Source organism: Saccostrea cucullata, unplaced genomic scaffold (assembly GCF_032062105.1).
Source record: "Saccostrea cucullata isolate Sc308-1 unplaced genomic scaffold, CSIRO_AGI_Scuc_v1 ctg3820, whole genome shotgun sequence".
Taxonomy (NCBI): domain Eukaryota; kingdom Metazoa; phylum Mollusca; class Bivalvia; order Ostreida; family Ostreidae; genus Saccostrea; species Saccostrea cuccullata.
Window position 1 is genome coordinate 22,500 of NW_026931927.1, and position 25,994 is coordinate 48,493.

The 25,994-nt window shown below is 30.9% G+C and overlaps 1 protein-coding gene across 1 annotated transcript; it reads left to right on the top strand.

Annotated features, from left to right (window-relative positions):
• Nucleotides 1-45: 45 nt before the first annotated feature.
• Nucleotides 46-22,848, top strand: LOC134234026 (receptor-type tyrosine-protein phosphatase kappa-like). Its single transcript, XM_062716082.1, has 18 exons — nucleotides 46-89; nucleotides 327-370; nucleotides 799-1,001; nucleotides 2,198-2,285; nucleotides 2,586-2,659; nucleotides 2,805-2,841; nucleotides 3,200-3,297; nucleotides 4,075-4,203; nucleotides 4,587-4,732; nucleotides 5,249-5,384; nucleotides 5,484-5,624; nucleotides 5,746-5,839; nucleotides 15,795-15,868; nucleotides 15,953-16,087; nucleotides 16,210-16,335; nucleotides 17,207-17,361; nucleotides 22,141-22,276; nucleotides 22,507-22,848. Exons 1-18 carry the CDS (start codon nucleotides 46-48, stop codon nucleotides 22,582-22,584), a joined length of 1,938 nt encoding a protein of 645 aa, XP_062572066.1. The 3' UTR covers nucleotides 22,585-22,848.
• Nucleotides 22,849-25,994: the final 3,146 nt, after the last annotated feature.

Consider the following 25,994-nt stretch of genomic DNA (forward strand, 5'->3'; position numbering starts at 1 on the left):
TATTGCTGATATAGATTAGGCATATTTGGAAATTCTTTTCCTGATATGACTGGGGTATTTAATATTTTTGTTTCTACCGTGCTTTACTTGTAAGAGTAGCAATACATGATACGTCTATGTTATTTTCATTGAAAAAAAAATCATTTTTGAATTGAATTGTGACCCAATGAAATATTATAACAGGGTTCTTGAAATAAAGACAAATGGAGATAAAATATTCAGAAACATATATAACTTTCTTTTTAATAGTCGTGTTTAGTTAAGAGATGTTAATAACAGAAACAAATTAATTCGTTAATTATTAGAAATATTTTATACATTACTAGGAAGCGACATATTGGAGGAAAAAACAATCAAGACCAACATGAAGGTTAATCTTTTTCCTGAGCATACAATACACTAGCAATAATATGAAATCTTAAAAGGATATCTAAATATCTTTTGACAATTAACTTATATATAAAACATAAGAGGAAAATAAAAAGATGGTAATTAAGAAATATATACATGTACTTCTAAATGTGAAATCTCATCAATATTTCAAACGTATAAGCAAAACAATTTGATTTTTTTTTTGTTTTAGATGAAAGTTATATAAATGATACATGCACAAAACCCATTTCTTTGTTTTGTTATGTTATTATGTATATCTTTCAAAATAATAAAATACTTGTTTAGATAGAAATTTGGTATTTTCTTCTATTTTGCCCTTGGCATCGACATTTAAGAAACCAGCTGCATTTTCCCTCTCTGTGAATATCAGAAATTGCAATTAGATAATGAATTCTATTTTTAAAGATGTAACCCTTCAACAACAAAGTCCTATACCTTTCTCCGTAATAATTGAAGACCCAGAAGAAGAGCCAATAAGGGAGGACCCAGCAGAAGCTGTCTACTATAACAATTTATCAGCAGCCAATAATATAGATGTCAAAGATTTGTTGTTGGTCATAGAAGAAAAAGAACAGAAAGAAAATGCTGGTTTTACCAAGGAATTTAAGGTATTACTCACACAACTCACATATAGATTATTAGTAATTACTCCGAGGAATAGGCTTTTAAAGATCATTGTCTTCCTCCAAAAATATCATCATTGATTATATTGTACTAAATAATTATATAATTGATTGACGAATTATAAAAATAATAGTTAAACTGTTTTTCTGATTCAGATCTTGTTTCGAAGGGGATGTTGTACATGTAACAACTGTTGGAATAAAAACACTATTGAAATTGTTTAAAATGCATGTCTAAACAATACGTAGGCATTTGCGCAATTTTTCCATGTGTTTCTCAATAAGAAGCTAAAAACATGCGTCAACAACCTCTGTATTCAATATATTTTTTTTATTTTCCCGCTCGCAATTTTTCTTTGTTGTTTTACAGGTAATCTTACCTCGCACAAGCCTCTACATTCTTATGTATATATACTTTGTTTTAAAATTTGACTCATTTTAAAAGCAAAGTAAAATATACAAAACATATACAAAATATACAGAAATTTCAGAGGCCTTTAAAATTTTAAAATAAAAGACTCATAAGAAGAGTAAGCTCTCTAGTAGCCAAAAGTTAAAGTACAATAATTTATAGGAATTTGTTTTCGAACGTAAACATTGCACTTTTGTGCTTTGGTAGTTTGAACGTTGAGCTATCCTTTAAAAAACTTGAACATGTACACTTGCTTTAAAAGCAAACGCAATCGATGTTCCAAATGTTGTCGGGATGTATGTAATAAGTATGTGATTTGTGAACAAAAAAGATACTTCTTGAATGAAATACATAAGAAAACCAAAATTTGCTTTACATGATGATTGCTCCTTAATAATTCAGAACAACTTTAATTAATCATATTCATTCATGACTTACCGCATAAAAAGAAAATGAGCTGTACCTCAAATAATATAAATACATTTTTTGCTTAAAGACTTTTCTGTGTAAATATTTTCATTACAGGATTTCATTTTAAAATGTTCAATTCATAGCGATTTTCTTTTGTTTATTTTAAATAAAGTGTCATTTGTGGAAATTTGTATAAAAATAGCTTCAGTATATAAAATTAAGGTAAACGATACTATGTTTAGTTAAATGAAATCTATTAATTATTGAAACTATGTCGTTCAATATTCAAACACAAACAGTAGGAGTGTTTACAGATCATGCTTTCATAAATGAATGAGCTGTAACAAATTTATTCAAGGAACAACCATATGGGGAGAGGTTTGACTGTACCACAGCGAAATTAGAAGAAAACATTCCAAGAAACAGATTCAAAACAACTTTTCCATGTATGTACAATCCTCCGATTTTATATAGCTAGGGCAATTAAATAATAAGAAATATCCGTGGTAAACGGTAAAAATATGAGCAAAATCAGTAACTCAATAATGGAGTGTCTGTTAGGTATAGAAAATAGATTTATGTTAATTGTAAGTCCTAGATGCATAATAGTAACATAAAATCTGAAATACTGGATTTTTTAAAATAAGTGGATAAAAGGGTTTCGGGCGGACAACATTTAGTGAAAAACTTTATAAAAAATTGATACGTATTTTGATGTATATAATTGTATGTTTTACTTTAACTAGATAATCACTCGAGAGTGGTGCTACAAATTGATGACGAATTCAGTTCCGATTACATAAATGCAAATTACGTAGAGGTTAGTTTACAATAGCAAAGTACAAGAGGGACTATAATGAAAATGGCATCAAACAATACATATAATGTGTTTCCTTTCATACAATTTCTCCTTTTTTCTGAAATTCAAATTTTCCTTAATATATTCAAACTTTTCATCATTTCAGAATATGGAAGGTACAAGGGCATATATTGCTTCTCAAGGTCTGATTTTATTAAAGATTTCTTTTTATCTATTAAAGACTATTCAAGTAAAAATGCTAAAACTTTAATGAAAGGTAGAATATTTCTCTACATATACCCTCTGAATATATTTCATTACTTTTCAAAACTGCCTTTCAGTAGCAAATTTATGTGTTTTAATTCATCATTGAATCAAAGCTCACACCAAACAATAAAAAATACAATTTTTTTCTCTGACTTTACAAATATGGATTCTTGTTGGTATGGTAGATCAAGTTAATTTTTTTGGAATGAAAATAAATCAAAGATTTGGGTTTTTACAAAAGTTTTAAAGTATTTTGTATCATTATTCAAACAAAGTGTCATTTTTTATTTTTAAGACCGAAAGAAAAGATTTTGATTGACCAGTGGAGGATGATTTGGCAAGAGAAAGTGGATTACATTGTAATGTTGACAAATCTTATAGAGGGTCGCAAGGTAATGAAACATTTTGGTTATACTTATTTGTTTTACGTAACTATTCTTGAATTCTTGTTTGTCCAAAACGGTTGTGTTTGTAGTTTTTAGCTCACCTAAGCCGAAGGCTCATGTGAACTTTTCTGATCAAAATTTGTCCGTTGTCTGTCGTCGTCGTCGTTGTTGTTGTCGTCGTCATAAATTTTCATATTTTCATCTTCTTCTCAAAAACCACTGTGCCATTTTCAAACAAACTTGCCACACAGTATCCTTGAAGGAAGGGAATTCAAGTTTGTTCAATTGAGGGCCAAGCCCTTCTCTTAGGAAAGTTGATTAAGAACATGAGGTGAAAATGAAAAATTAATGGCATTTTTTTTTTATTTCCTTCTCCGGCACCATGGGGCCAGTGATGTGGCCCATGGACCTCTTGTTTAAATTCGTTTTTTTCATTCTTTTTCGCCATTATTTATCATTATCAATTTACGAATGAAGTTAATGAATCAAATATAGATTATTCATGATGATAAAATCAAAAGCTTACAAATTAACTCATTTTGTAAACAACACATTTTCAAAAAACTTTACTTTGAATTAATATTTGGTGTTTCTTAGACATTATACTAAACAATATGGACTCTGTTTTTCCAGTGTAATTAAGAAAGAAGACCGAAATTATGATCGAGCTAGTCATCTTTCAATAATTCTTTTTGACAAACGATGTACATGTAAGGACCATGTTTTTAAAATGGGATATATACACATTCTAAAGTTTTCTTTCATTATTTTTTCAATCTATAGGTTAAATGTCACCAATACTGGCCGGATGAAAATGACAAATTAGAGATTGGATCATTTACAATACATTTGATAGAAGAGAAAAAATACGCCTACTTTATAAAAAGAACAATGTCACTCGAGAAAAGAGACGTACGTATAAGTGACCATTTTCTTGAAATACAGAATTACAGTCATTTATAGATTATGTGTTCGACTGTCTTAATTAGGTATTATTCCACATGTAAATCCATTGCTTAATATCATATACATGTATTACATTCAGCTATTTATTCAATTTAGCGAATTTCTAGACAACATCTTCAAATAAAAATCGAGTTTATCGTTATATGTCTTGTGTTTATATTTTCAAATGAAGCATATTCTGAAGCTGTGCTAACATGCTGAAAAATTAGTTTCCACCAAGTATCGTACACGCCAATTACAAAATAAATATCATTTCTTTGAAGAAATAAAATTCACAATATTTTTTTAAGTATGTTCAAGAAAATAAAACTTTTTCCATTTTATTTTAGGTAACGAAATCACGGACAGTTGTTCAGTTTCACTACACCAGATGGCCTGACCATGGAACTCCCAATCCTTTGAACCTTACTATTTTCCATGAACATTTTAAACATTATTCCTTCAACTCAAACAATCCTGTCCTTGTCCATTGCAGGTATATTTTGAAATCCCCGAATTTGATTGTTATTAAATTTGTTATTAATTCCACCATAATGAGAATCTTATTTAATTTGATTCTAATCATAGATTCACTGCATTTTAGTGCTACAGGTGTGTATCGTCAAAGAGATTTGTGTTTTGTAATTTTGAGTGTATTGTCAAATTAAGCAATTTGAATTTAAATTAATATTTATACGTTGGCTTGACTTATATATTAGTTTTTTTTTCTTCAAAATTAAAGCCAATAATTAAAATATAAACGTTTTATCACCACGTGGGAATAGAATCCGACCTCTTTAAACTCTCCTGAATACACTGAAATGCTTCAAAATATCATAATCAACAATTTACTTATTTTTCATACTCTAACCTGACCTTTAATTCGTTTTGAAAATTTGTTTAATAACAAAAGCTTGGAATATATTATTCAAGTAGCAACTTACCTATAGCACTGTTCAGGAAATGTTTAATATAAAGTCATTAATGTTTTAATTATGTTTGCAAATCAAAGTGCAGGTGTTGGTAGAACAGGCACCTTTATTGCTCTCGATGCATTAGACAAATATGGTAGAAAGACGGGAAAGGTGAATGTCATAGAATTTGTCAGGGCAATGAGGAAAAACAGAATGTCCATGATTCAGAACATTGTGAGTTTAATTTGTCATAATTCTCTTTAAACATAATTTAACATTCACGAAGGCAGAATATATGTAACTGTTGTTAAGTTTTGTTTATTATTTTTGCAGGATCAATATATTTTTCTGTATCATGCACTTTACCAGACCTTCAGGAGGAAAAGTATGTTCATTCGGCGACTTGATTTCGCAAGGAAATTTTCACAAACTGATAAACGAGAGACGAGAAAACAAATAACCGATGAATTTAACGTAACTATTTTGAAATATTTTCCTGCTTATATTTTTTCTTTGGTTTTCTATTATCTAGAAAATTGGATTTGATAAAGTATTTATAATATTTCTGAGAAATTTACATCATCTCTTTTTCAAGGATTTAACTAAGCTGAAACCAAAATATGACGCCAGTGACTACAGAAGTGGAAAGAAGTATCTGAATATGAACGCTGTAAAAACGGTTTTGCCCGGTAAAACCTCCCGATATACCCTCATTTCAAAACTTAAGATAATTAGAGTTCAGATTTGTTCTATTAGTGTATATTTATCTCTTACGATCGAGGACATGCTATTGTAATTTCTCAATCTTTTGTCTACTTGTTTGCTTGTCAGTGAAACTCTATATTTGCTGACATTTTTCAGAAAACATATCCTCTAATACAGACCCTGAGACGTGCTACTTCCCCAAAAAAGCGTGTGGCTTTCGTGCGCTTTCCGTTTCGTGCAAACCGTGTAGCGTTTCGTGTAAACCGTGCAGCGTTTCGTGTAAGCTCCAAAGCGTTTCGTGCAAACCGTGTAGCGAGCGTGCGAAAAGCGTGTGAGAAACGTGCGACTTTCTTGTAAGAACCGTGTGAGAAACGTGCGACTTTCGTGCAAGAATCGTGTAAGATTCATTCGGAAGTCATTGCAGCCCGGAGGACCGGGCTGCTCTATACATATAAGTTTAAGTGTTGGTGTATGGGGATTGGAGTGGGAGTAGTTATTTAGAATTAAAGGTTTTCTAAACATTGAAAAGATTGTTAATCAGAATGTTCTTTCTGTTTATAAATTACGAGATACATAATATATTTACTTCCATAAAGTGAATCTGTAAAAATATATACGTTTTTCATATTTCATATATAAAGTTGCTTATCATTTACTATCGAAAAAACGACAGGTCCCCCCTTTTTTTTAGAACATCGAGTTTTACTTCTCGGATAAAAACGTACTCTGCACAGGTCGTGTTTTATATGCTAAAATTGAAAATTAATACATTTTTAAATATAGGTGATGCGTGTGTCCAACTTCAATTTATATTTTATGCAGCCAATATTTACTTGAGGAATTGATCAAGTTTAAATGATATCGTTTTGATTGATTTTTATCCGACTACAAGTTTTCAAAATATTCGCGACTATCGTCTCCATCAATTAGACGCATGCCTTTTCATACACATCGAAGCGGTTTGATGATCAAAACTCATTTTCATTGTTACCGTCTTCCTTGGAAGACAGTATTGTATAGTTGAAGTTTTTTACAGTCTTCGGACTATGCACTTCCTCTCTTTTGTGATTGGTAGAAATTGCATGATGAGAAACTTTTCAATTATTTCATTGGTTGAAATGCTGTTCAAGGCAAGGGAGATAACTTTCTGATGATCTATTTTTCGTACTACTTAACAATTTTGCAAGATTTCCAATTTTAAAAAAAATGACAAAACGAACAACAAAATCATCAGTAATTATTTCTTAATATTATATAACTTTGTGAAATCCAGAATTCTGATTGGTCAATAAAAGTAATTATTTTGTAGTAGCGACCGCTGAAAGCGAATAATGACTTGCACGAGCTGCCTCGTTTTCACTTTCGCTTTAGACAAACATGGAAGGTCGCAAGTTTGTAAGTTGTAGGTGAGGAAAATTTAAAAGATATAGTTAAGAACTCTGTGGCCGAGAATACAAAACAATTACAAGGATATCTGTTAATGTTTTTCGTGAATACTAAGCACATACCATTTCATGGTTGAATTCGACTTTTCCACTCGGCGAGCAGAGTTTTCGGACGCTGTTTACGCGATTACGGAGACTAAAGATTGAAATAAAGACAAGCATGCCAAGTGTATGATTGTAATATGTTGACGGTGTGAACGTTATGGCGAGCGCAGATGTTTATTTCTCGTTAGAATTTAAATCGGGCTCGCATGTCAAACTGCACGTGACATTTCATGCCTCTAGACTCTGACGTCACATGACGTCGTATGTAAGTTACATTTCCCCCAAAGAACCCTGAACAGTGCTGAAAATAAATGAAGAACGTTTTGTTTGCTATTTATCTTCAATATTTATCAATTAAATCAGGGCATGTTTACTTTTAGTAGCGCTTTTGCTACTATTCTCACGAGAACGTAGCTTTAACGTAGCTTAAACAAGTGATGCATTGTGGGTCCAAATGTACGGCATCAAAAAATTCTATCGAATGAATGTGCAGTAGTCTGAATTTTCTCTTCGCACAGGCGTTGCTTTAAGGGGGATGTACAAGCCATATTAGATCTAGTCTGGTGTAAAATAAGAAATACCAAGAATGTGCTTAATACTCTACTAAACTAGCCCAAAGTTACTAAAAGTGCTAATGCACTAATTACCTACTGTTAGAGACCAAAATTAGTAAATAAGTAAGTTTATTTTGTTTTAATTAGGACGAAATTAATCATGTTAGAACTGCGCAGCTACAGCATTCACGAGATGAAAAATGCATTGAAAATGGTGTCAGTTTGATTCATTGATAATATGGCTACAACCATTTGTTTCGCTTTTTTCTTGTCATTATCAATAATTCTTGAAAATTTGATTTTTCATATGGGTATCTTCCTGAGGCCATGTCTTTATTTCGTCCGCCATTCCTCTGTCACACAGAGTTCGAATAACATTGATTTTAGAATAAATACGACCATAATAACATCAAGACAAGAAATAACTAAGTAATAATCATTAGGTTATATTACTTACTACTTTTATTTGTTGCATCGCATCATTTGATTAATGAAAAAATGCGATTTTAACCCCACTCCAGCAAATCGGGAAAAACTGTTCTGTTTACAGCTCGAATTTCCTCGATAATATCATTCCACTGAGCACGTGGTTGGCATGTGCATATATCTGCTGTAGTTAGATGCGTTTATTACCATGATTATATTTAATTTTTCATGGAAGAAGTCTTTATAATTTGTTGGTTTTTTTAAAACTCAAGAAAAAAGATAAAATATGTCCTCAACATATGTGTTTACGGCGGGTCTTTTTTCTGTGGCGATAGAAGTTATTTTCAAATGGGGCACTGCAAGGAGGATGCTAAGCATTTAATTTGAAAATGTTAAACAACATGCGGTGCATGAAAAACAAATTGTAATTACATCTCTTACATTCGAAAAGTTGGTACATACGTCTATTTTATTTAGCAGTTAGATAGAAAAAATAGGCAGTTAGAGGATTTCCTTCAGGCACCTCACATAAATAGCTAGATTGTTTGCAATGAACCATACATTGTATGGAGTAATGTTTGGACATAAAAACGCATCATGTCTCCTTATGTTGACAACGTTGTAAGCTCTCGCTAATTGAACATACGAAGCTTGATAAAATATATTGAGTCGTTTCTTTGAAAATTTAGAAGCAAGCACAGTGTTTGCAAAGAAAGGTCCATTGCATATGCAATGTCTATCATCGCAAAAAAAAAAAAAATGAGAGGCTACCCCCCCCCCCGAAAATTCTACGTTTGTTTTTCAAAATAGTGCTAAAGATTAAAAAATTTGGCATTACTAAATATGTGATGGAACATGTACTAGCCTTATAAGACCATTTGTTATAAAAATATTTGGTTGCCCTCTCTATTGCCTAGAAATGGCCCGACTCAATTTTTTTTTTACATCTCATTACACGATTTTTTTTCTTTCATCAACAAAAATGTTTAAATGTTTAGGATTTTTTTTTCCTCACCTATAAATACGGACCCAATAATTTTTCCTTGAGTTGAGAGGACCACCAAACGTCATTTTAAAGATGGTATAAAATATTTAATTATGTTGATTTTTTTCTTTAATACTCTGTAAAATTGTAATTTTGACAAAAAGGGCAAATAGAAGAAATTTTTTTTATTCATTAAATCTCCTAACCCACTCTGAATTATTTCATTCCTTTTCAAATGTTGCTCCGCTGTAATGAAAATTGTGAATGATTATTTGACAGAGTATACGAGGGGTGATCAAAAAGTAAACGATATCTTAGGTATTTGATAGTTATATTATTGTTGAAATATTCAAGTATTTTTCAAAGTGTAAATTGGAGGTCTTTGATAGCATTTTGCTTAATTAAAAACACATCCCTTTTCAAACTTGCTTTCACCGGGCAGCATAAGTATCATATTAACCATCTGCCTTCCCTCACTAAAACGATCTATCCAATCATTGATTGAATTTATAGGAAGTCATTTGTCTTAATATATTGTGAACAAATTCTTATACGCTACTTCAAAGGCATTTTTAAGATATACCATAAATATTTTAGTCGTTTGTTGAACGAGTTCCACTGAGACAACCATTTTTCGTCACAAGTAGCTGCATAATGACGTAATTTTCACATTGTGAGCAAAACTTTATTCAGCATATGCTATTTACAGAACTTGTGTTTGGCTATGTGTGCACCAAATTTGTTTCTAATCTGATTTTTTTTTATAGATACACATGCATCGAGATAGTTCGCGAACTTTTTGATCACCCCTCGTACTAGTAGGTACTAAAACAAGGTCATTCATATCGATTTTATGTGTTTAATTTCTTTGTGTTTCAATGGTGATAATTAAACTTTTGATATATATTATATATCTGTGGCAAACTTACAAACTTTTAATTTTTAACTTTGATGGTGCTCATTTTTCCTTACCTGGAATCAAAGAGTTTAAGATTTTTTTTTATATCAATACGTACACTGTTTAACAACTGTACAATAATAATACTAAATAATAAATAACTTCAAGAAACACTATAACACATTTCCTCTTTTAAAAGTATTCATATTATTTGAAATATTTTGCAACTGTAATTCTCTTCTACATTTAAAGATTGTTTTGTCCCTCCATATTAAGAAGAGGTCTGGAAAACAAAATTCTGTACTAAAAATAGACCACGTGCTGCTATCATGAACTACTTTCATGGTTCTTTACACTCTTTTTGAAGACAACGATACCTTGTTTTGAACTTGAAATTATCATTTAAAAGTGCAAAATTTTGACATTTTCTCAACAAATGGTTGTAGAGAGAACATTAATGCACAGTTTGCGTATTTTTTTGGATTTTTTAAGGCTTTGCTGAATTCTGTAGCTGCGCAGTTCTAAGGAGCATATCAAAAGCATTTTTCTGCAAAAGTATAGATTATATATGCACAACATGCATTCAGTTATGCATATTTATTGTATCTTTATCATAAAGACTTAAAATTTGATCAAAATATATTGTATTTTAGCTATTAGAAGAAATGTTTACATTTCATCCTCACTGCACTAAAGGTGGCCGTACATCCCCCTTAAGAGCTCGCAGTGACGAGCGTCGCTTCGCGACGCTCGCTGCGCTCGCTATAAATAAATTATCGTAGAAGACATAGGTATTAATATTTTGTCAGTGCATTTCCTTTGCAAGTGTTTAGGAGTGCGATTCTCAATCTGGGGGAGGGGGTACTCTGTGTTATTCGGAGATAGATACCTTGCGTTATTAATATGTTATGGGTTAAAATTTATTACGGAAACAATTTCCTGTGAGTAATATTCAATAAACATGATAAATTCTTAAACATTTACATCCAACTTATTTCTGGTTCATACTATCTCTGTAAACATTAGGAAGGCATTGTACCAATAAAATTGGGAAATTATTATTTATATAATATAATAAATATGGACTCAATGTAGTTCAATATGCATTTATAATGACCCAGGATGACAGATATTGACCTCAGAAACATGGAGTATATCGACCTCGGGGTAGCGCCCTCGGTCGATATCAACCATGTATCTTCGGTCAATATCTGTCATCCTGGGTCATTATAAATGCATATTGACCTACATTGAGTCCATATTTGTATAATAACATGATATTTTTTAAAGCAATAAATAAAAAGGTCTCTTTAATTTCATTATAAATAAAATTTGATAGTTATTGCTTGCAGGCTTTACAATTTGTTATTATTCTTTTCCCCTTTCTTGTTTGAAGAGTGAATGGGAATCAGCCGAGGTTTGCCGAAAGCTCTCGGTCAGTCAAAGTTTACGGAGATGACCGAGCGACAACCATGGTAGGGCTAATGCCCGTAAAAAGCTAATTTAGAAATAAACATCAAGAAATTCAAAAGAATTATACAGCCTGTTAAGTATAGATCTGTTTACTGTTTAAAATTGTTGCTAAAGACGGTAAGCTTTTTTGAAAAGCTCTGCTTGTTTACTTTATATATTTCCCGGGCGACAATTGATGGTTACATCAATGTTTTCTTGTTTCATTTTAAATATGGCTATCGATGGGTCAGGATGTAAAATTCTATTAGTATTTTATAATTGAATTAGTTATGCTTGTGATATTATAGGAGTAAAAACAAAAAAAAAAAATGGAACAACAAAATTAAATTAAACGGTAATGTATGATTTATATTTGTTTTATTTTTTTTCCTTCTATAGAAAATGTTTAAGAAATAAAGTCCGCGTTTTCTTGAATGTTGAAGAATATCCTCCGAGGTCGAGAAATGTTGTGAAATATGCTTTTATATTTCAAACAACATTTCGAGACCGAGGAGGTTATTCTGCATCATTCACGACAACAAGGACTTTATTTCTATTCTACCACGGACGATAAATACGGCCGATTGTTTCCTCTATAGAGAAACGAATTAGGTCACCATGTCTCGATTACGCTGTTCTATTTAACACCAAAGAGAAATTTTGTTGACTTACCTATATATGGAATGCAGATATTTGAGCTTTCCGTGCATTAAAAACAGTCTTGTTTAATTACAAATTTGTTCGTTATATGTATTGATCAGTTAAAATGAATATACAAAAACAAAATCATGTTCTTGTTTTACTGCTAAAATCACGTTGTTTAATGTGTAGGGAGGTCCGTGGAATAGCCCCGCTTAGTTATAAAAACCGACATTCATCAGCAACTTGATGCAATTTACAGTGTTTATACTGCAAAAGACGACACATCGATGCGGTCTAATCAAGTATTTCATTCTACATCCAAACATGCATTTGAATTGTTCAGATTTGATACGTGTTTCTGATCTGATAATTTTTTGATGACGTTCGTGGTCTATTGGAGAATAATGTCCGGCGGCTCCTTTGAAGTTTTTCAATAACCGTGGTAGAATTTCAAATAAATCAGCTATGTACAACAATTTTAAGGGCATTGTATTCAATATAGTACATGTATCAACGCGATCGTGGCTTCTTAAACATTTTTTCTCAAAGAAAGAAAGAAATACTGGTAATATTCTTTTTTTTAATTTAAATCAAAAATATATCAGGACTCCGCTCTTGTCTTTGCATTTGAAACGATGTGTCATTTAATATCTTTTAATACATAAAACTTGTTGCTCATTATTGTCAAAAAAGTGGATTTTATAATTTTAATTCACGTGCACTGACGATCATATCTTTATAAACGAGGGGGGGGGGGTGTTAAATTAAATTACTAGACAGTTCAGTCTTTCATTTTTTGTTGTAGCTTTCAATCTAATGTTAGTTTAATTAAATGCTTTATTTTCTATTCTTGTTTAAATTCGTTGTTAAATGTATGCCCAGATACACCCCTTATAAATGTATTGGAATCTTCTTTCCGCCTTTCAACTGTGATCAAGGTCATTTACAACAGCGATCACGGGCTCCGAGGGCATTGCAAATGAAAACCTGTTTTGCTATATGTACATGTTGAGTTCACGGCTTAATGACACCTGGAAATTACGACTGGATTTTTTTTTTAAATAAAATGGTTCTATAAGTATTTGATGGGTACAACTTATAAATCAGCGGATTTCATCTTTTATTTGTAAATCCGAATTTCTAGCCGTAAACAGTAAAATAAACAGAACTGATATGGTAGTCTTTATATGAATATCATGTAAGAAAAGCTTAGGAGTAAATCATGAATAATTGTATATTATTTGTTTAATAAATCACGTACTTTTTATTTCATCTAAGATATTTCAGTTTTCTTGTAGTATACCTGAATGCCGGTGTAAAGATCGATCTATATCGTATGTACAATGTATAGTCAAATGCCGCGACTATTAATAAATGTACACATACAAACATACTTTTAGTCCTGTTTTGAAATGAAGGATTTTACAGTATGATGGGTATACTGATGTAATTTGATAAGCTTCATGGAAAAAGAGAAAGAGAATAGAATAGATTAATAGATCACATTAACCCCTCCCCCCCCCCCCCTTTACGCCCTTTACCGGTTTCCCTCCTATTGATAATGCTTGCGTAAAAAAAATTTTTAAAAATGTTTCAATAATCGTTAGTAGAGTATATAGGCAAATTTAATTTATAATTTAAAATAAAAAAAAAATCCACCTACGGAAATCAAACACATGCAATATAATCAATATTATTAAAAATCAATGAGTTTATATTCCTGCGGTGAGAAATCGAATTGGTGTTCAATTTATTAAATCAATTTATCAAATTATACTCGTAAAAATATTACATTGAAATGAATGACTTATACCTGTATATAAAAATTGTATTTTATTAAACAGTCATTTACGATATCGGCATTTCGTTTTTAAACAGTTGGATAAATAAATAAATAAATTCGAACTGACAATTATTTATCAATTAATTACAACTGTCAGAGTATTGAATATTTCTATCGGTTTTTATAATACAAGTGTACGTAATTTAATTTAAACAGCTGCTTAATGTGGTTTTTGAGCGATTTTCATTGAATTAATGATAAAGCGGTTAAAATGCCCGAGATATTCCGAGTAGAAAAATCCAAACAGAGGCCAAATCGTGCGAGAATCGTGCACAAAGCGTGTGAGAAACGTGTACAAAGCGTTTCGTGCAGCCTTTCGTGTAAACCGTGCAGCCTTTCGTGCAAAGCGTTTCGTGTAAACCGTGTAGCGTTTCGTGCAAACCGTGTAGAGTTTCGTGTAAACCGTGCAGCGTTTCGTGCAAACCGTGTAGCGTTCGTGTACCGTTCGTGCAGCGAGCGTGTGGGGTAGTAGCACGTCTCAGGGTCTGTAACCCCCCCCCCCCCCAAACACACAGAAAAGAATGATTAAACACAAGAAGTTTCCTACTAGATGCATATATCTGGATAGATCTTCTCATTTCGATTTTTATAATTTATTTAAATTCAGTGTAATTTTCTTAATGAAATTTATTGGAAATCCACGACGTTCCAATCACTTAAACACATACGCGAAACCTCGTCATCGCACAGCAGAATACATCGCAGAGACTGTATACATTTTCAATACTCTGGGAAAATCAACATATATTTTTTTACCCTAGTTCATAAAAACAACTACCCTTTTAAATTAATGTAAAATTTGGCAACTGTGCGCTTAAAATTAATTTGTCATTTTTGTTTAATCGTGATATTCATTTGTATTCTTAAATTTTCCTAAGTCGCAAACGTCTTTTACGTCTATTTAGCACAATGTCGTCGGTCCTATAACACACCTGGTAATGCCGATAAATTATCACACCGCGCAAACGCGCTATATTTTAAAGTCTTATCATTTCTTTTATTACATATCAATAGCGTAACTGTAAGATGTATCATGTGTAAAAAGGAGTAATATTTTTTTTAATACTGGAAAATAATTCGTTTGGATTAAATACATTATAATAACGCAATTTGTTATAATAGTAAACTGATATTGTAAATATACTGAATGAAAAAAAAGACACATGAAAGCATAATATGCAAAAATCGCTGGTCAAAACTACACAACCTTGAAATATATTGAGTCATGTAGGGAAAATAATAAAAAGTCAAAAAACACGTGCATATTAAAGATGACAATTTTGTGATCACATTTAGTAGAGTCAAACAAAGCATTAGAATTATAGACATCCTTTTTTGCATATTTGCAGTCTCCAAAAACTGTAAATAATCCCTTTATAAACGTCAATTTCCCAATTTCTTTTAAAAAAGTATGTTACCGACAGCAGAGTCGTAATTTTTACAAACACAATACGAAAAACCTGATGTCAACTTATTTCTTCGTATATCTTTCTAAGTGTAAGAGGGAAAACAAAAGAACGCCTGCTTCATCACAGATTTGTTACAGTTTACCTTTATTAACTTACTTTCTCTTGAAGAGTTCATTTGAATTAAATAATATTTTATCTTTTTCATGCTAAACATTGAAGCATGATCAATTGTAATTTTAGTTGAACGCTTCATCGTTTATTTGTCTTCATCATTGAGAGGAAGGGAACCTTACTACAACGCATTATCATTGTCGGTTTGTATAATAAATTCTCGCTTTTTTAGTTTCATGTCAATATTTATTCAGAGAGAATTGAATTTTTGCTTATTTTTTGTTCAGTCATTTACTAGTGCAGAGGAGTTTATTTCTGCGCAACATCCAGTGAATGGAGCTGGAGTTGACCTTCTTCACCTATTGATAGATCAAGCATCCCCGTTCTTGATTTCGATGAATCCTGTTGAGAATATCATTGAGGTATCATAAAAAGAAAAATAATTTGAAAGCAACCATGATCCTTCTTTGCAATAAACTAACAGTGTTATGATCATATGTCATTTGCTCTTTTTAAAGTCTCTGATACTTTTTCATTTCCATAGGTCAGAAACTGGTTCAATGACAGTGAGAAAAACACAATTGTAGGGCCATTTGGAATAACAAAAGTTGAGCAAAAAGTATTTACGGACGGTGTACGGAAAACCATTATCAAAGTGCAAAGAAAGCAGGCAAGTTTCTAATGTAATGAGAACATGATCTTGAAATGTGCATAGCTGTACTTTTACTTATTTTGCTCCTTTTGAAAACTTACAAAACCTTGTATAAACATCTGGGAACTGTTTTTCAACAAGTATCTACTAACAATTTTTTCCTTTGAAAATATTATTATAAGTTAAGTCTGTATCTCTCCACAATAAAAACATAGTTATTGACAAGTTAATTAAACTGGAGAAAATTCTACTGCAGTTTTATTTTTATACTATCACTAAACTACTACCATTTCCTTTCACAAAGTTTATTTAATATTCGTTATTGAAAAACATGCTTACTAAATTTGCAATGGTTTTGAATTTTACAAAAAAGGGGTGTATTCCAGTATCCTCTGCAAAGAAATAAAATATAAACACATGTCTTTACCCAAAAAATAAATACATTGTATATGATCTACAATCTACAGGGAGAGCTAAATATAAACATTATCACATATGTGTAATCAGATCTAGAAGATGTGCTTTGCATGAAAATGTTTTTAAAATGAAAAGTTTTGGCCATTTTTATGTAATCTACTTCTAGATATTTCTATTATATAGCTATTCATATTACGTTATTTCCCATAATAAACCTTTTTCCCATAAAGTTTATTGCATATCATTATACATGTATGCTGGTTACGTGTTACTGGATGTTTTGTAATTAAGTTTGAATCCACGTGCTATAATTTAAATTAAGTAAAGAATTCAAACAGTTCCATCAAGGGGTATACTAGTATATTGGCTTTAACTTTTCCTTCCGTTTTTTTCTTTTTCTCAATATTAACACAATATGAACCAATAACGTGAATATGATTTGTGAATATACATGTAATTACTTTTTAATCAGGAAAAAGAAAGTCACGTTATCCAAATTTTTGAATGTCTTGATTGGAATGCGACTGATATTTTACCAGAGAGGTGTTCAGCTCTCATAGAATTAGTGAAGCAGTTTTGCTTAGATAGAAGGAGGAATCCAGAGGGTCAAATAACCATTTTATCACGGTACTTATTTTACGTATTTCTTAATTCTTTAATTAAATTATGAAGTTGTTATTTATCTTGATAAAGAACTTTATTCGGTAATAACCAATATATGCCCCCCAAATCAAACTTTGATGAAGATATATCTAATTAAGTTCTTAAACAGGGGAGTATATGCTGACTTCAAAGCACTGAGTATTTTCATAAGTAATAACGCCATATGTACGTAATGACGTCACAAACATGACGTTAATTTCAGTTTTTTATGAATTTTACAGAAAAATGTACATATTTCGTCGATATTTTGAGTAAAAGTCACCGAGCGCATGTGTGTTCAGGATCAATATTTTGATATAATGTGTAGAATGATAATATCAATGAAATATGTCAATATTGTTCCTGAACAAACTTGCGCTCTATAAATTTTAAAGCTAAAATTGTTGTAATTTTGTCCATTTTGTCCTCTTTCTGAAAAAGGATATAAAATCGGACTAGTTTGTGACGTCATAAAAACAAAAATTGTGAATACACTGCTTTGACACTATAATATTTTCTGTTAATTCATATTTCTCATACATTTTATTGAATTCAGCACATTTCAGGAAGTTTTCAAAATTTGATTTTTGTGGGGGCAAATATATGTAATATACCGCATATAGTTCTTTACAGAGTTTCATGGAGTTTTTTGTTATTAAATGCATATTGATTCATAACCGGATCAATTTATTCTTAATGACCTGACAAAACACAATTAAGTTTTTGCATAGATAAACACATCGTATTTTTAGTCAAGAACTTCAAACTTATTTTCTCAATCTATATAGCGTCTATTAAAAAAAATACAAGAAGAGATTTATCGTTTTGTTTATTTCACTGTAAAAATAGAGATAAATATATATTGTAAAGTAGACAATATAATTTTGTTAAAGTTTAATTTGATGTAATTATCCAAATAGGCAAACAGTTGCAAGTCTTGATGCGGAATTCGGGTAAATGTCCTACTTGTCCTTTGAATTCAAATTAGTGCTTGTTTCAACGCAAGCATCATTTTAAATCCTTAACTAATTACTGTCATATTTACATGTGTACCTGTGTTCTGATTTTTTTCATCAAATAATAAGGTGTCACGTTCGGCCGTTACACTACCTCGTCCCTTTAATTGTGTAGCACAAAAACTAGTTTCATAGTTTTAATGATCAGATAGACTTGTAAATAAGATAAATAAAAATGATACAAAAAATAAATCATTGCAATGTTATTCTAAGATCAAGAGAGCCAAATATAAGAGATCACATATTGGAGATAAAAATATTGCGGAAGCACTGATTGTTATTTAATAGTGTGAGTGGCAACAGTGATAAATGGGGGACAGATCATTAAAAGAGTTCATACTTAATATTAGACTAATTATATCATTGATCCTGGTTATCCTACATTCTTTTGCTTTGGGGTACAAAAGCTTCATCTACCTGTTTCATTTTATGGATCCTCCGAGTTCTATGACACTCAGGTGACCGTTAAGGCTCTTGGGTGTTTTATTAGTAGTTTAAAGATTTGTTATTTGAAATGAAAATAACTTTTGCAACATCTTCTCTTTTAATTTACCATATACTGAAAGATTTAGTTTTTCAAGCCCAAAAATTTGCTGGCTTACAAAAAGCAACCGTCTACTATTGGGTTGGCCTCACAAGGGACACATGGTATACCAAACTACCCTCTAGCTAAGGGACACAATTCAATCATTTCTATATGCTATTAAATAGATAAATTAATATTATTTCGTTAAGGTTTCATATTAGATATATATTTAAATTTGATGTATTTTTCCAGAATGCCAACAACATGCGAGAAATGTTTTTACTCCAAATTTCTTTTGTAACAATTAAATTATCTTTCCTCTCTAAAGAAATATGGTATGATTATATCATCACCCAAAGTCAATAAAAGCGTGCAATTAATGTCGCCGGCATTTCTGAGTCAAGTGGTTACAGATAAGGACCATGTATTATTAGTTATAGTATATTTATACCTTAGTTGACTTGAATATATAATTTTTTGAAAATTCTGGCAACAGATTTTTTAAGGAGAGAGCTCTGAATGGGTCATTTGGTAACTTACGTTACTGTCGCCTGATAGAGTTTTCATCTTCAACGCTCTTAAAATAAAAGAAAAATGCTGTACTGCTTTTTCAAATTGCACTAATTTCTGTATATGATGCTCCTTTTTGAATTATCAGTAGTCCTCACTATCATTTTGGTTGTTAACTATGATTTTTATGGAACAATAACTGTGTCGCCAGATTAGTGTTTTAACATATATAGTTTTTCAAATATTCAGAATGACGACTTTTTAATTTATTTTTTCATGAATGTTTACGTTTAATTTGGAGATATTATATGATCATTCATTTTTAAAAAGAGAAAACCATAATTGTAATGCTATTTTGATGACAACTTTTTCAAAATTGGAAAATTTATTTTTCTCGAAATAAGAATGTAACATACGTTACCTCATTTTTAGAGTTATCTAGTAATGGGACAGGTTAGTAAAGTTTGCACTTTCAATCATGTTCATTTGTCTATAAATTAAAAGTTCTAAAGTCAGGCAACGACTGATTCTGAAACGCCATCGGAAGATTAAAGATTGTGATTAACTTACGTGACGTAACATACGATACCGTGATTTTCTATTCTGACTACACTGCGACATTTACCCGCGAAATTTGTTGTCACGTGGAGCATAAAAGAACGCCTAAACATGATCTGTGCAATACAAAAGCACGTGTGAACAATTTTTCCTTGATCCTGGCATATCACAGCTGTAAATAGTAAGGTTTGTTATGTTGAACTGTTATAAGGTAATAGGGTGAAATCATTCTTACGACTCTTATTTTAATTATGACAGAAAACCTTTAGTTAGTAATCGAAAAAAAAAATATTTACTCAAATTTACTCGAATATTTTGGAAATTGGCAATAAAATGAAGGTAACATACGTTACACATGGTAACGTATGCTACTCAAACTTTTCACAGTTCAGTAAAACATTAAATAATGTAAAATATCAAAACTTCTTGCATATTCATTTCAATACAGATAAGATGAGTGAATAAAATAAATCTCTTTAATATATTTTATTACATTTAACCGTAAGATAAATAATTAAACCCTACCTGGGATCTGATTTCAATTTTATTTGTTTGGAATTTTGTACAAACGATTTGATCACAAACGCCGGGGATTTTATGCTGCAATTATATAAGAATTACTTTTAAATACTTTACTTCACTTAAACTGGAAAAAGCATTTTATGAAATGGTATTCAAAAATATAGACAATAATAAATATATAAGACATTGGGTAACGTATGTTACTATATATCGTTACTTTTATTTTAACAAAAATAGTTCTTTCGAGTGCTAAAATAAAAAAATGTACAGAGAATGAAAAGTGGCAAAGAAAGAGGAAAGTTTCTGGCAAAAGGAAGGAAAAGGCAGAAGAAATTTGATAGATTTGAGCTGTACATAGTCAATTAGAGAGAAATTTTATTCTTTTATTTACAAATGGAATGATAAATTATATAACCTACAAAATCATTTATAGAATAACATTAAGGATGTAAAAATGCATTATTAAACATGTGGCTCAACTGCTTTAGTGTTTCAGTAATTTGTGGATTTTATTTTCTGTCAGTTGAACATGTACATGTGAGTTTTGAATTGTAACATACGTTACTATAATTTACGTTAATACAAGCTGTACTTGATAATGATGTTTTTATTATGTTGAATATTAGACTTGAAATAGGAATTTCGATCGTCGGTTTGGCTGTAAAGAAGACTTTATTGGACGATTTCATTTAATAAATGTACAGTTGTCATTTTTATAATTTTGTCCAATAATTTTACTTTGAATAATAAAAAAAACACCATTGCTTAATTCAGGAATGACCAACTGCTAAATTGTACGTGGTATGTGTATGTTCCAGTCAAAAAACTATTATTTTTCATTTGAATGCACTTTACTGAGCCGTTTTATGTCCTCATAAAAACGGAGTAACATACGTTACTGTGAGTGCACTTTTAAATTTCAGCCATATTTTTTTTCTTAAAATAGCACTTAAACCTTCATTCACGCTTACTTTAAATTATTTATATACCGTATTATATTTTTTCCCTGTTCTTTGTTCAATTTTTAATCACATATCAAAAGTATTGATATTGAAATCTAGTCATGTTTTGTGTTTTGCCAATTTTTTCGTTGGTCGTTTTTCCTACTCTTTTTCCTTTAAAGTTTAAAATAAAATTTGATGCACAATTTATCCGTTTGTTGTTTTGTTTCGTCATCTAAACATATTTGAAGCAAAACTTAGAGTTATGTTCTCCAAAACTAAAGGGAAAATTATTTATTCAATAAATTTAAACCATGGTGAGCAGTAACGGATGTTACACCATAGAAAAATGTGAAAAATGTTACCATACTTTGAAAGATGGTTTTACAAAAATCTTGAAAGTTAACTTGAAATCCATTTAACAAAGTCATATTTAGGTATTTGTCAATATTTCTGCAATATTTTGAGAAGAAAATATCAGTACTGAAATTTTCACTTTTCTCAACTCTTAATTGCACGCTTTTATTGACTTTGGGTGTCATACCATTTTTCTTCAGAGAGAAAAGAAGTTTTATTTGATCAACCAGTATTCTTGTATGTAGACATAAACATAAATTAAATACTTATGATTTTAAAGATGCAACGATGGTAAGACAAATAAATACAAAAATTCTTTTTATTTTATCAAAAGGGATGGTGCGACCTGCTGTGGAGTATTTATTGCTGTATATAACGCCATAGAACAGCTACAACAGGACGAGGAGGTGGACATATTTACCATAGTACAGCAGATACAGTGTAGAAGACCGGAAATGATATCTACAAAGGTATATTTTTACACAATAATAATGTTTTAACTTATATGATAATCAAAATTTTGATTTTATTATAAAAATACATGCCTTTATAGCTGTGTAATTTCACTTTATCGGATGATAAATAAAACAAAGTTATAAAATAGGTGGATTAAGAGGTGTATTTGTAAACTCTCAATTTGAACTGTATCTTGAAAAAAGTATGGGAAAACAGATAATAAATGTGTTGTTTCTTTATACAGGAAGAATACGAGTTTTGTTACAAGGCTGTTTGTGCATTCTTGGAAACCGAAAATATTTATGCCAACACCTCTAATTGAGACATAACGTATACCGCAAATATACTTACTTATGTAGTGTATTCAAATATATAGATCTTTGTACATGTTCATTGACGGAATGTTTCATGGTTGCAAATGCATTGCAATGAATATATCTCGGTTATCTTTCAGCGATTTCTTAGCAAGAATTCGGTTGTTTTTAACACCTTTGATATGTTGTTCAGATGTATTTGGTGATACTTTTTGTTTGAAAATCAATGATTTACTATAATTTTATTGTAATTGTGAGATATACAAACCACCACCAGGACTTTCTGATGCTTCATTTGAATTATTATTTAATGTTCATATGGACAAGGTTCATCTTTACATAAAAGGTGAATGTTTTAAAAACAGTCTGTTAAATTGCACTTTTGTTTATCCTTACATACAAAAGAATGTATCTGAGTGGATAACATATTATTTTAACTATACGCATAGCTTATGATCTAAGACAATTCCTTAAATAACAGCTTTATTGATATATACATGTACTTGTAAATGTCATACTTGCAATTTTATCTGAAAGTTTCTACATGTTTTGTGTAAAAAATAATTAGAAAATTATTCATTTTCTTGGGGATACATAGAGGCAAGCAATGCAATTCTTTTTAAATCCATTTGCACAGATTATGTACTCTTCATTTTCATAATTTTGATGAGACGACAAGCCACTTGACTGTACTTTGTCCTTAATATGATGAAATTATAATAAACAGCTTTTGAATCAATTCTACGTATTTTATATTAATATAAACCATGTTTATAATATAAAGATTGCTTATTTGAAACCGATTAGAGAAAGAACAACAACAATTATTTATGTTAGACAAACACAACATGGAAACCTTTTAGCACGTAGATATTTTTTTTTAGACTTTCCTTTTTTGTAGTTTAAATTTGCTATTTGAATTAAAAATATCCTTTACATGCAGCCTCCTATCTGTTTACTTACCCTGGATGGGACTTCTCATGCACTTAAAGATTTAGTTCAGCAAGCTCAAACAATCGTATATATACTAAAGAAACCCTCTATCATTAGGTTGGCCTTACAAGGGTCAAAAGGCATACAAAACAACCCATTTTATCAGGATTTTCTTTACATTGTAGAAGGGACACAGTTTTTAGCTCACCTGAGCTGAAAGCTCAAGTGAACTTTTCTGATTACATTGTGTCTGTAGTCCGCCTGTCCGTCTGTAAACTTTTTACATTTTCGACCTCTTCTCCAGAACTACTGGGCCAATTTTAACTTAACTTGCTACAAAGCATCCTTGGGTTGGAATTCAAGTTTGTTAAAATGAAGAGCCATGCCCAATTCAAGGGGTGATAATTGAAAATTAGTGAAAATGTGATGGCATGTTTTAAAAATATTCTTCTCAAGAACCACTGTGCAAGGAAAGATGAAACTTATGGGGAATTATCCTTAGGTAGTGTAGATTCAAGTTTGTTCAAATCATGACCCCGGGGGTAGGGCGGGGTAATAAGGGACGATCAAAATTTTACAAAGAAATGTATATGGAAAATCTTTGAAAATCTTATTCTCAAGTACAGCAAAGCCATGACTGGTCATATTGATATGAGAGCATCCATAATTAGTGTAGATTCAAGCTTTTTTAAATCATAATCCCGGGGATAGGGCGGGGCAAAAATGGACGATCAAAGTTTTACATGAAAATATGAAGGAAAAATCTTAATAAATTTTCTTCTGAAGAACATTAAAGCCTTGATTGGTTATATTTATATGATAGCATCCTCAGGTAGGAAGTGTTGATTCAATTTTGTTCAAATCATGAGCCCAGGGGGTAGTACGGGGTCACAATGGACGATAAAAGGTTTACATAGGAATATACAGAAAAAAATCTTTACAGAAAAACTTCTCAAGAACAGGAAAACCATGATTGGACATATTTTTTCAGAACATATTCAGGTAGTGTAGATTCAAGATTGATCAAATCATGATCAAATCATGACCCTCGGGGTAGGGTTGGGTCACAATGGACGACAAAATTTAACATAGTAATATATAGGAAAACTCTTTATAAAAATCCTCTTCTCATGAACAGCAAAGCCATGATTGGGCATATTTATATGAGAGCATCGAAAGATAGTGTAGATTTAGGTATGTTCAAATCATGACCCCCGGGGATAGTGCGGGACCTTGCGGGACGATCAAAGTTTTGCATTGAAATATAAGGGGAAAATATTTAAAATTGTCTTCAAGAACAGCAAGGCCATGATTGTGCATACTTAAATCCTCAGGTAGTGTAGATTCTAGATTGTTCAAATCATGACCCTTGGGGGTAGAGTTGTCACAAGGGACAACAAAATCTTACGTAAAAATATTTGTGGAAAAACGTTTTTCAAAATTTTTCACGGACACAGCAAAGCTAGTTTGTCAAATAAATATGTATATTTTAGTCTCAATATGTAAAAGCGAATTGTTTTTTTTTTTACCTGAGCTTGTCCTGTCCTTGAGGAGTTATACTCCTTTTCCTTAATTATTAAATATCAATTCAAGGGTTCTCCATCGTTTGAAATTTTACTGTGTTGCACAGTTTAGTCGAAGCACTAAAATTGAACGGTATTTTTGCGGTCAAATTTGGAACTGAATCACAAAAGAATACATGTACATGTAACAAATTAAAAAAAAAAATAATTCTTTACACAAAACATATGGTCGTACATATTGATAAAAGTAAAATACATATTCTAAAAAGCGGAGGATATTCTCTTCATCGAACTATGGTAATTAATACTATGTTTCAAAGTATACTTGCGGTGATTTTTAAACATTTTTTTCTTATTGAATTGCCGAATTTAGAAAAAGGGAATCGTCAGAATAGTAAAATAATTTTAAAAGTTCCTTAAAAATTTAAAACAATTTATTAATTTACATCAATTAAATGATTTCGGTACGATGTTATGTTTGACTAACCGTGCCAACATTATTCTAGAGCCGTAGTTCTATAGAAAAGACATTTTTAAATATATTTGTAAAATAATTAAATGTACTTTTTAATTCAATTACCAATTTTTCCGTTACATAAAGTGTGAAAACAATTTATTTGTCTTTGTTTCTTCATACGTAAAGGGTCCGGCGAGGGTCTAGGGGATAATTGATTTTGCAAGGTAAAGCCCTTATTAAGTGCTCTAACTTTTAGAATTGAAAGACGGTAGAATTGAATGATTAAGGTTTCAGTTAGAGAAAATTTATACGTTTGGATTTATCGATAATCACAGATCTTACTGTGTCGGCAAATGTTTAAAAAATGAGACACACTCATAAAATTTGAACCGTTACTGTGTCGGAAAAATTTTACTGTGATAGAACCAACACAGTAAAACAGCTCATGTAGAACCCTGTAATTAAAAAAAATCAATCGGGGTTAGAAATGAATTTTTAATTGTTT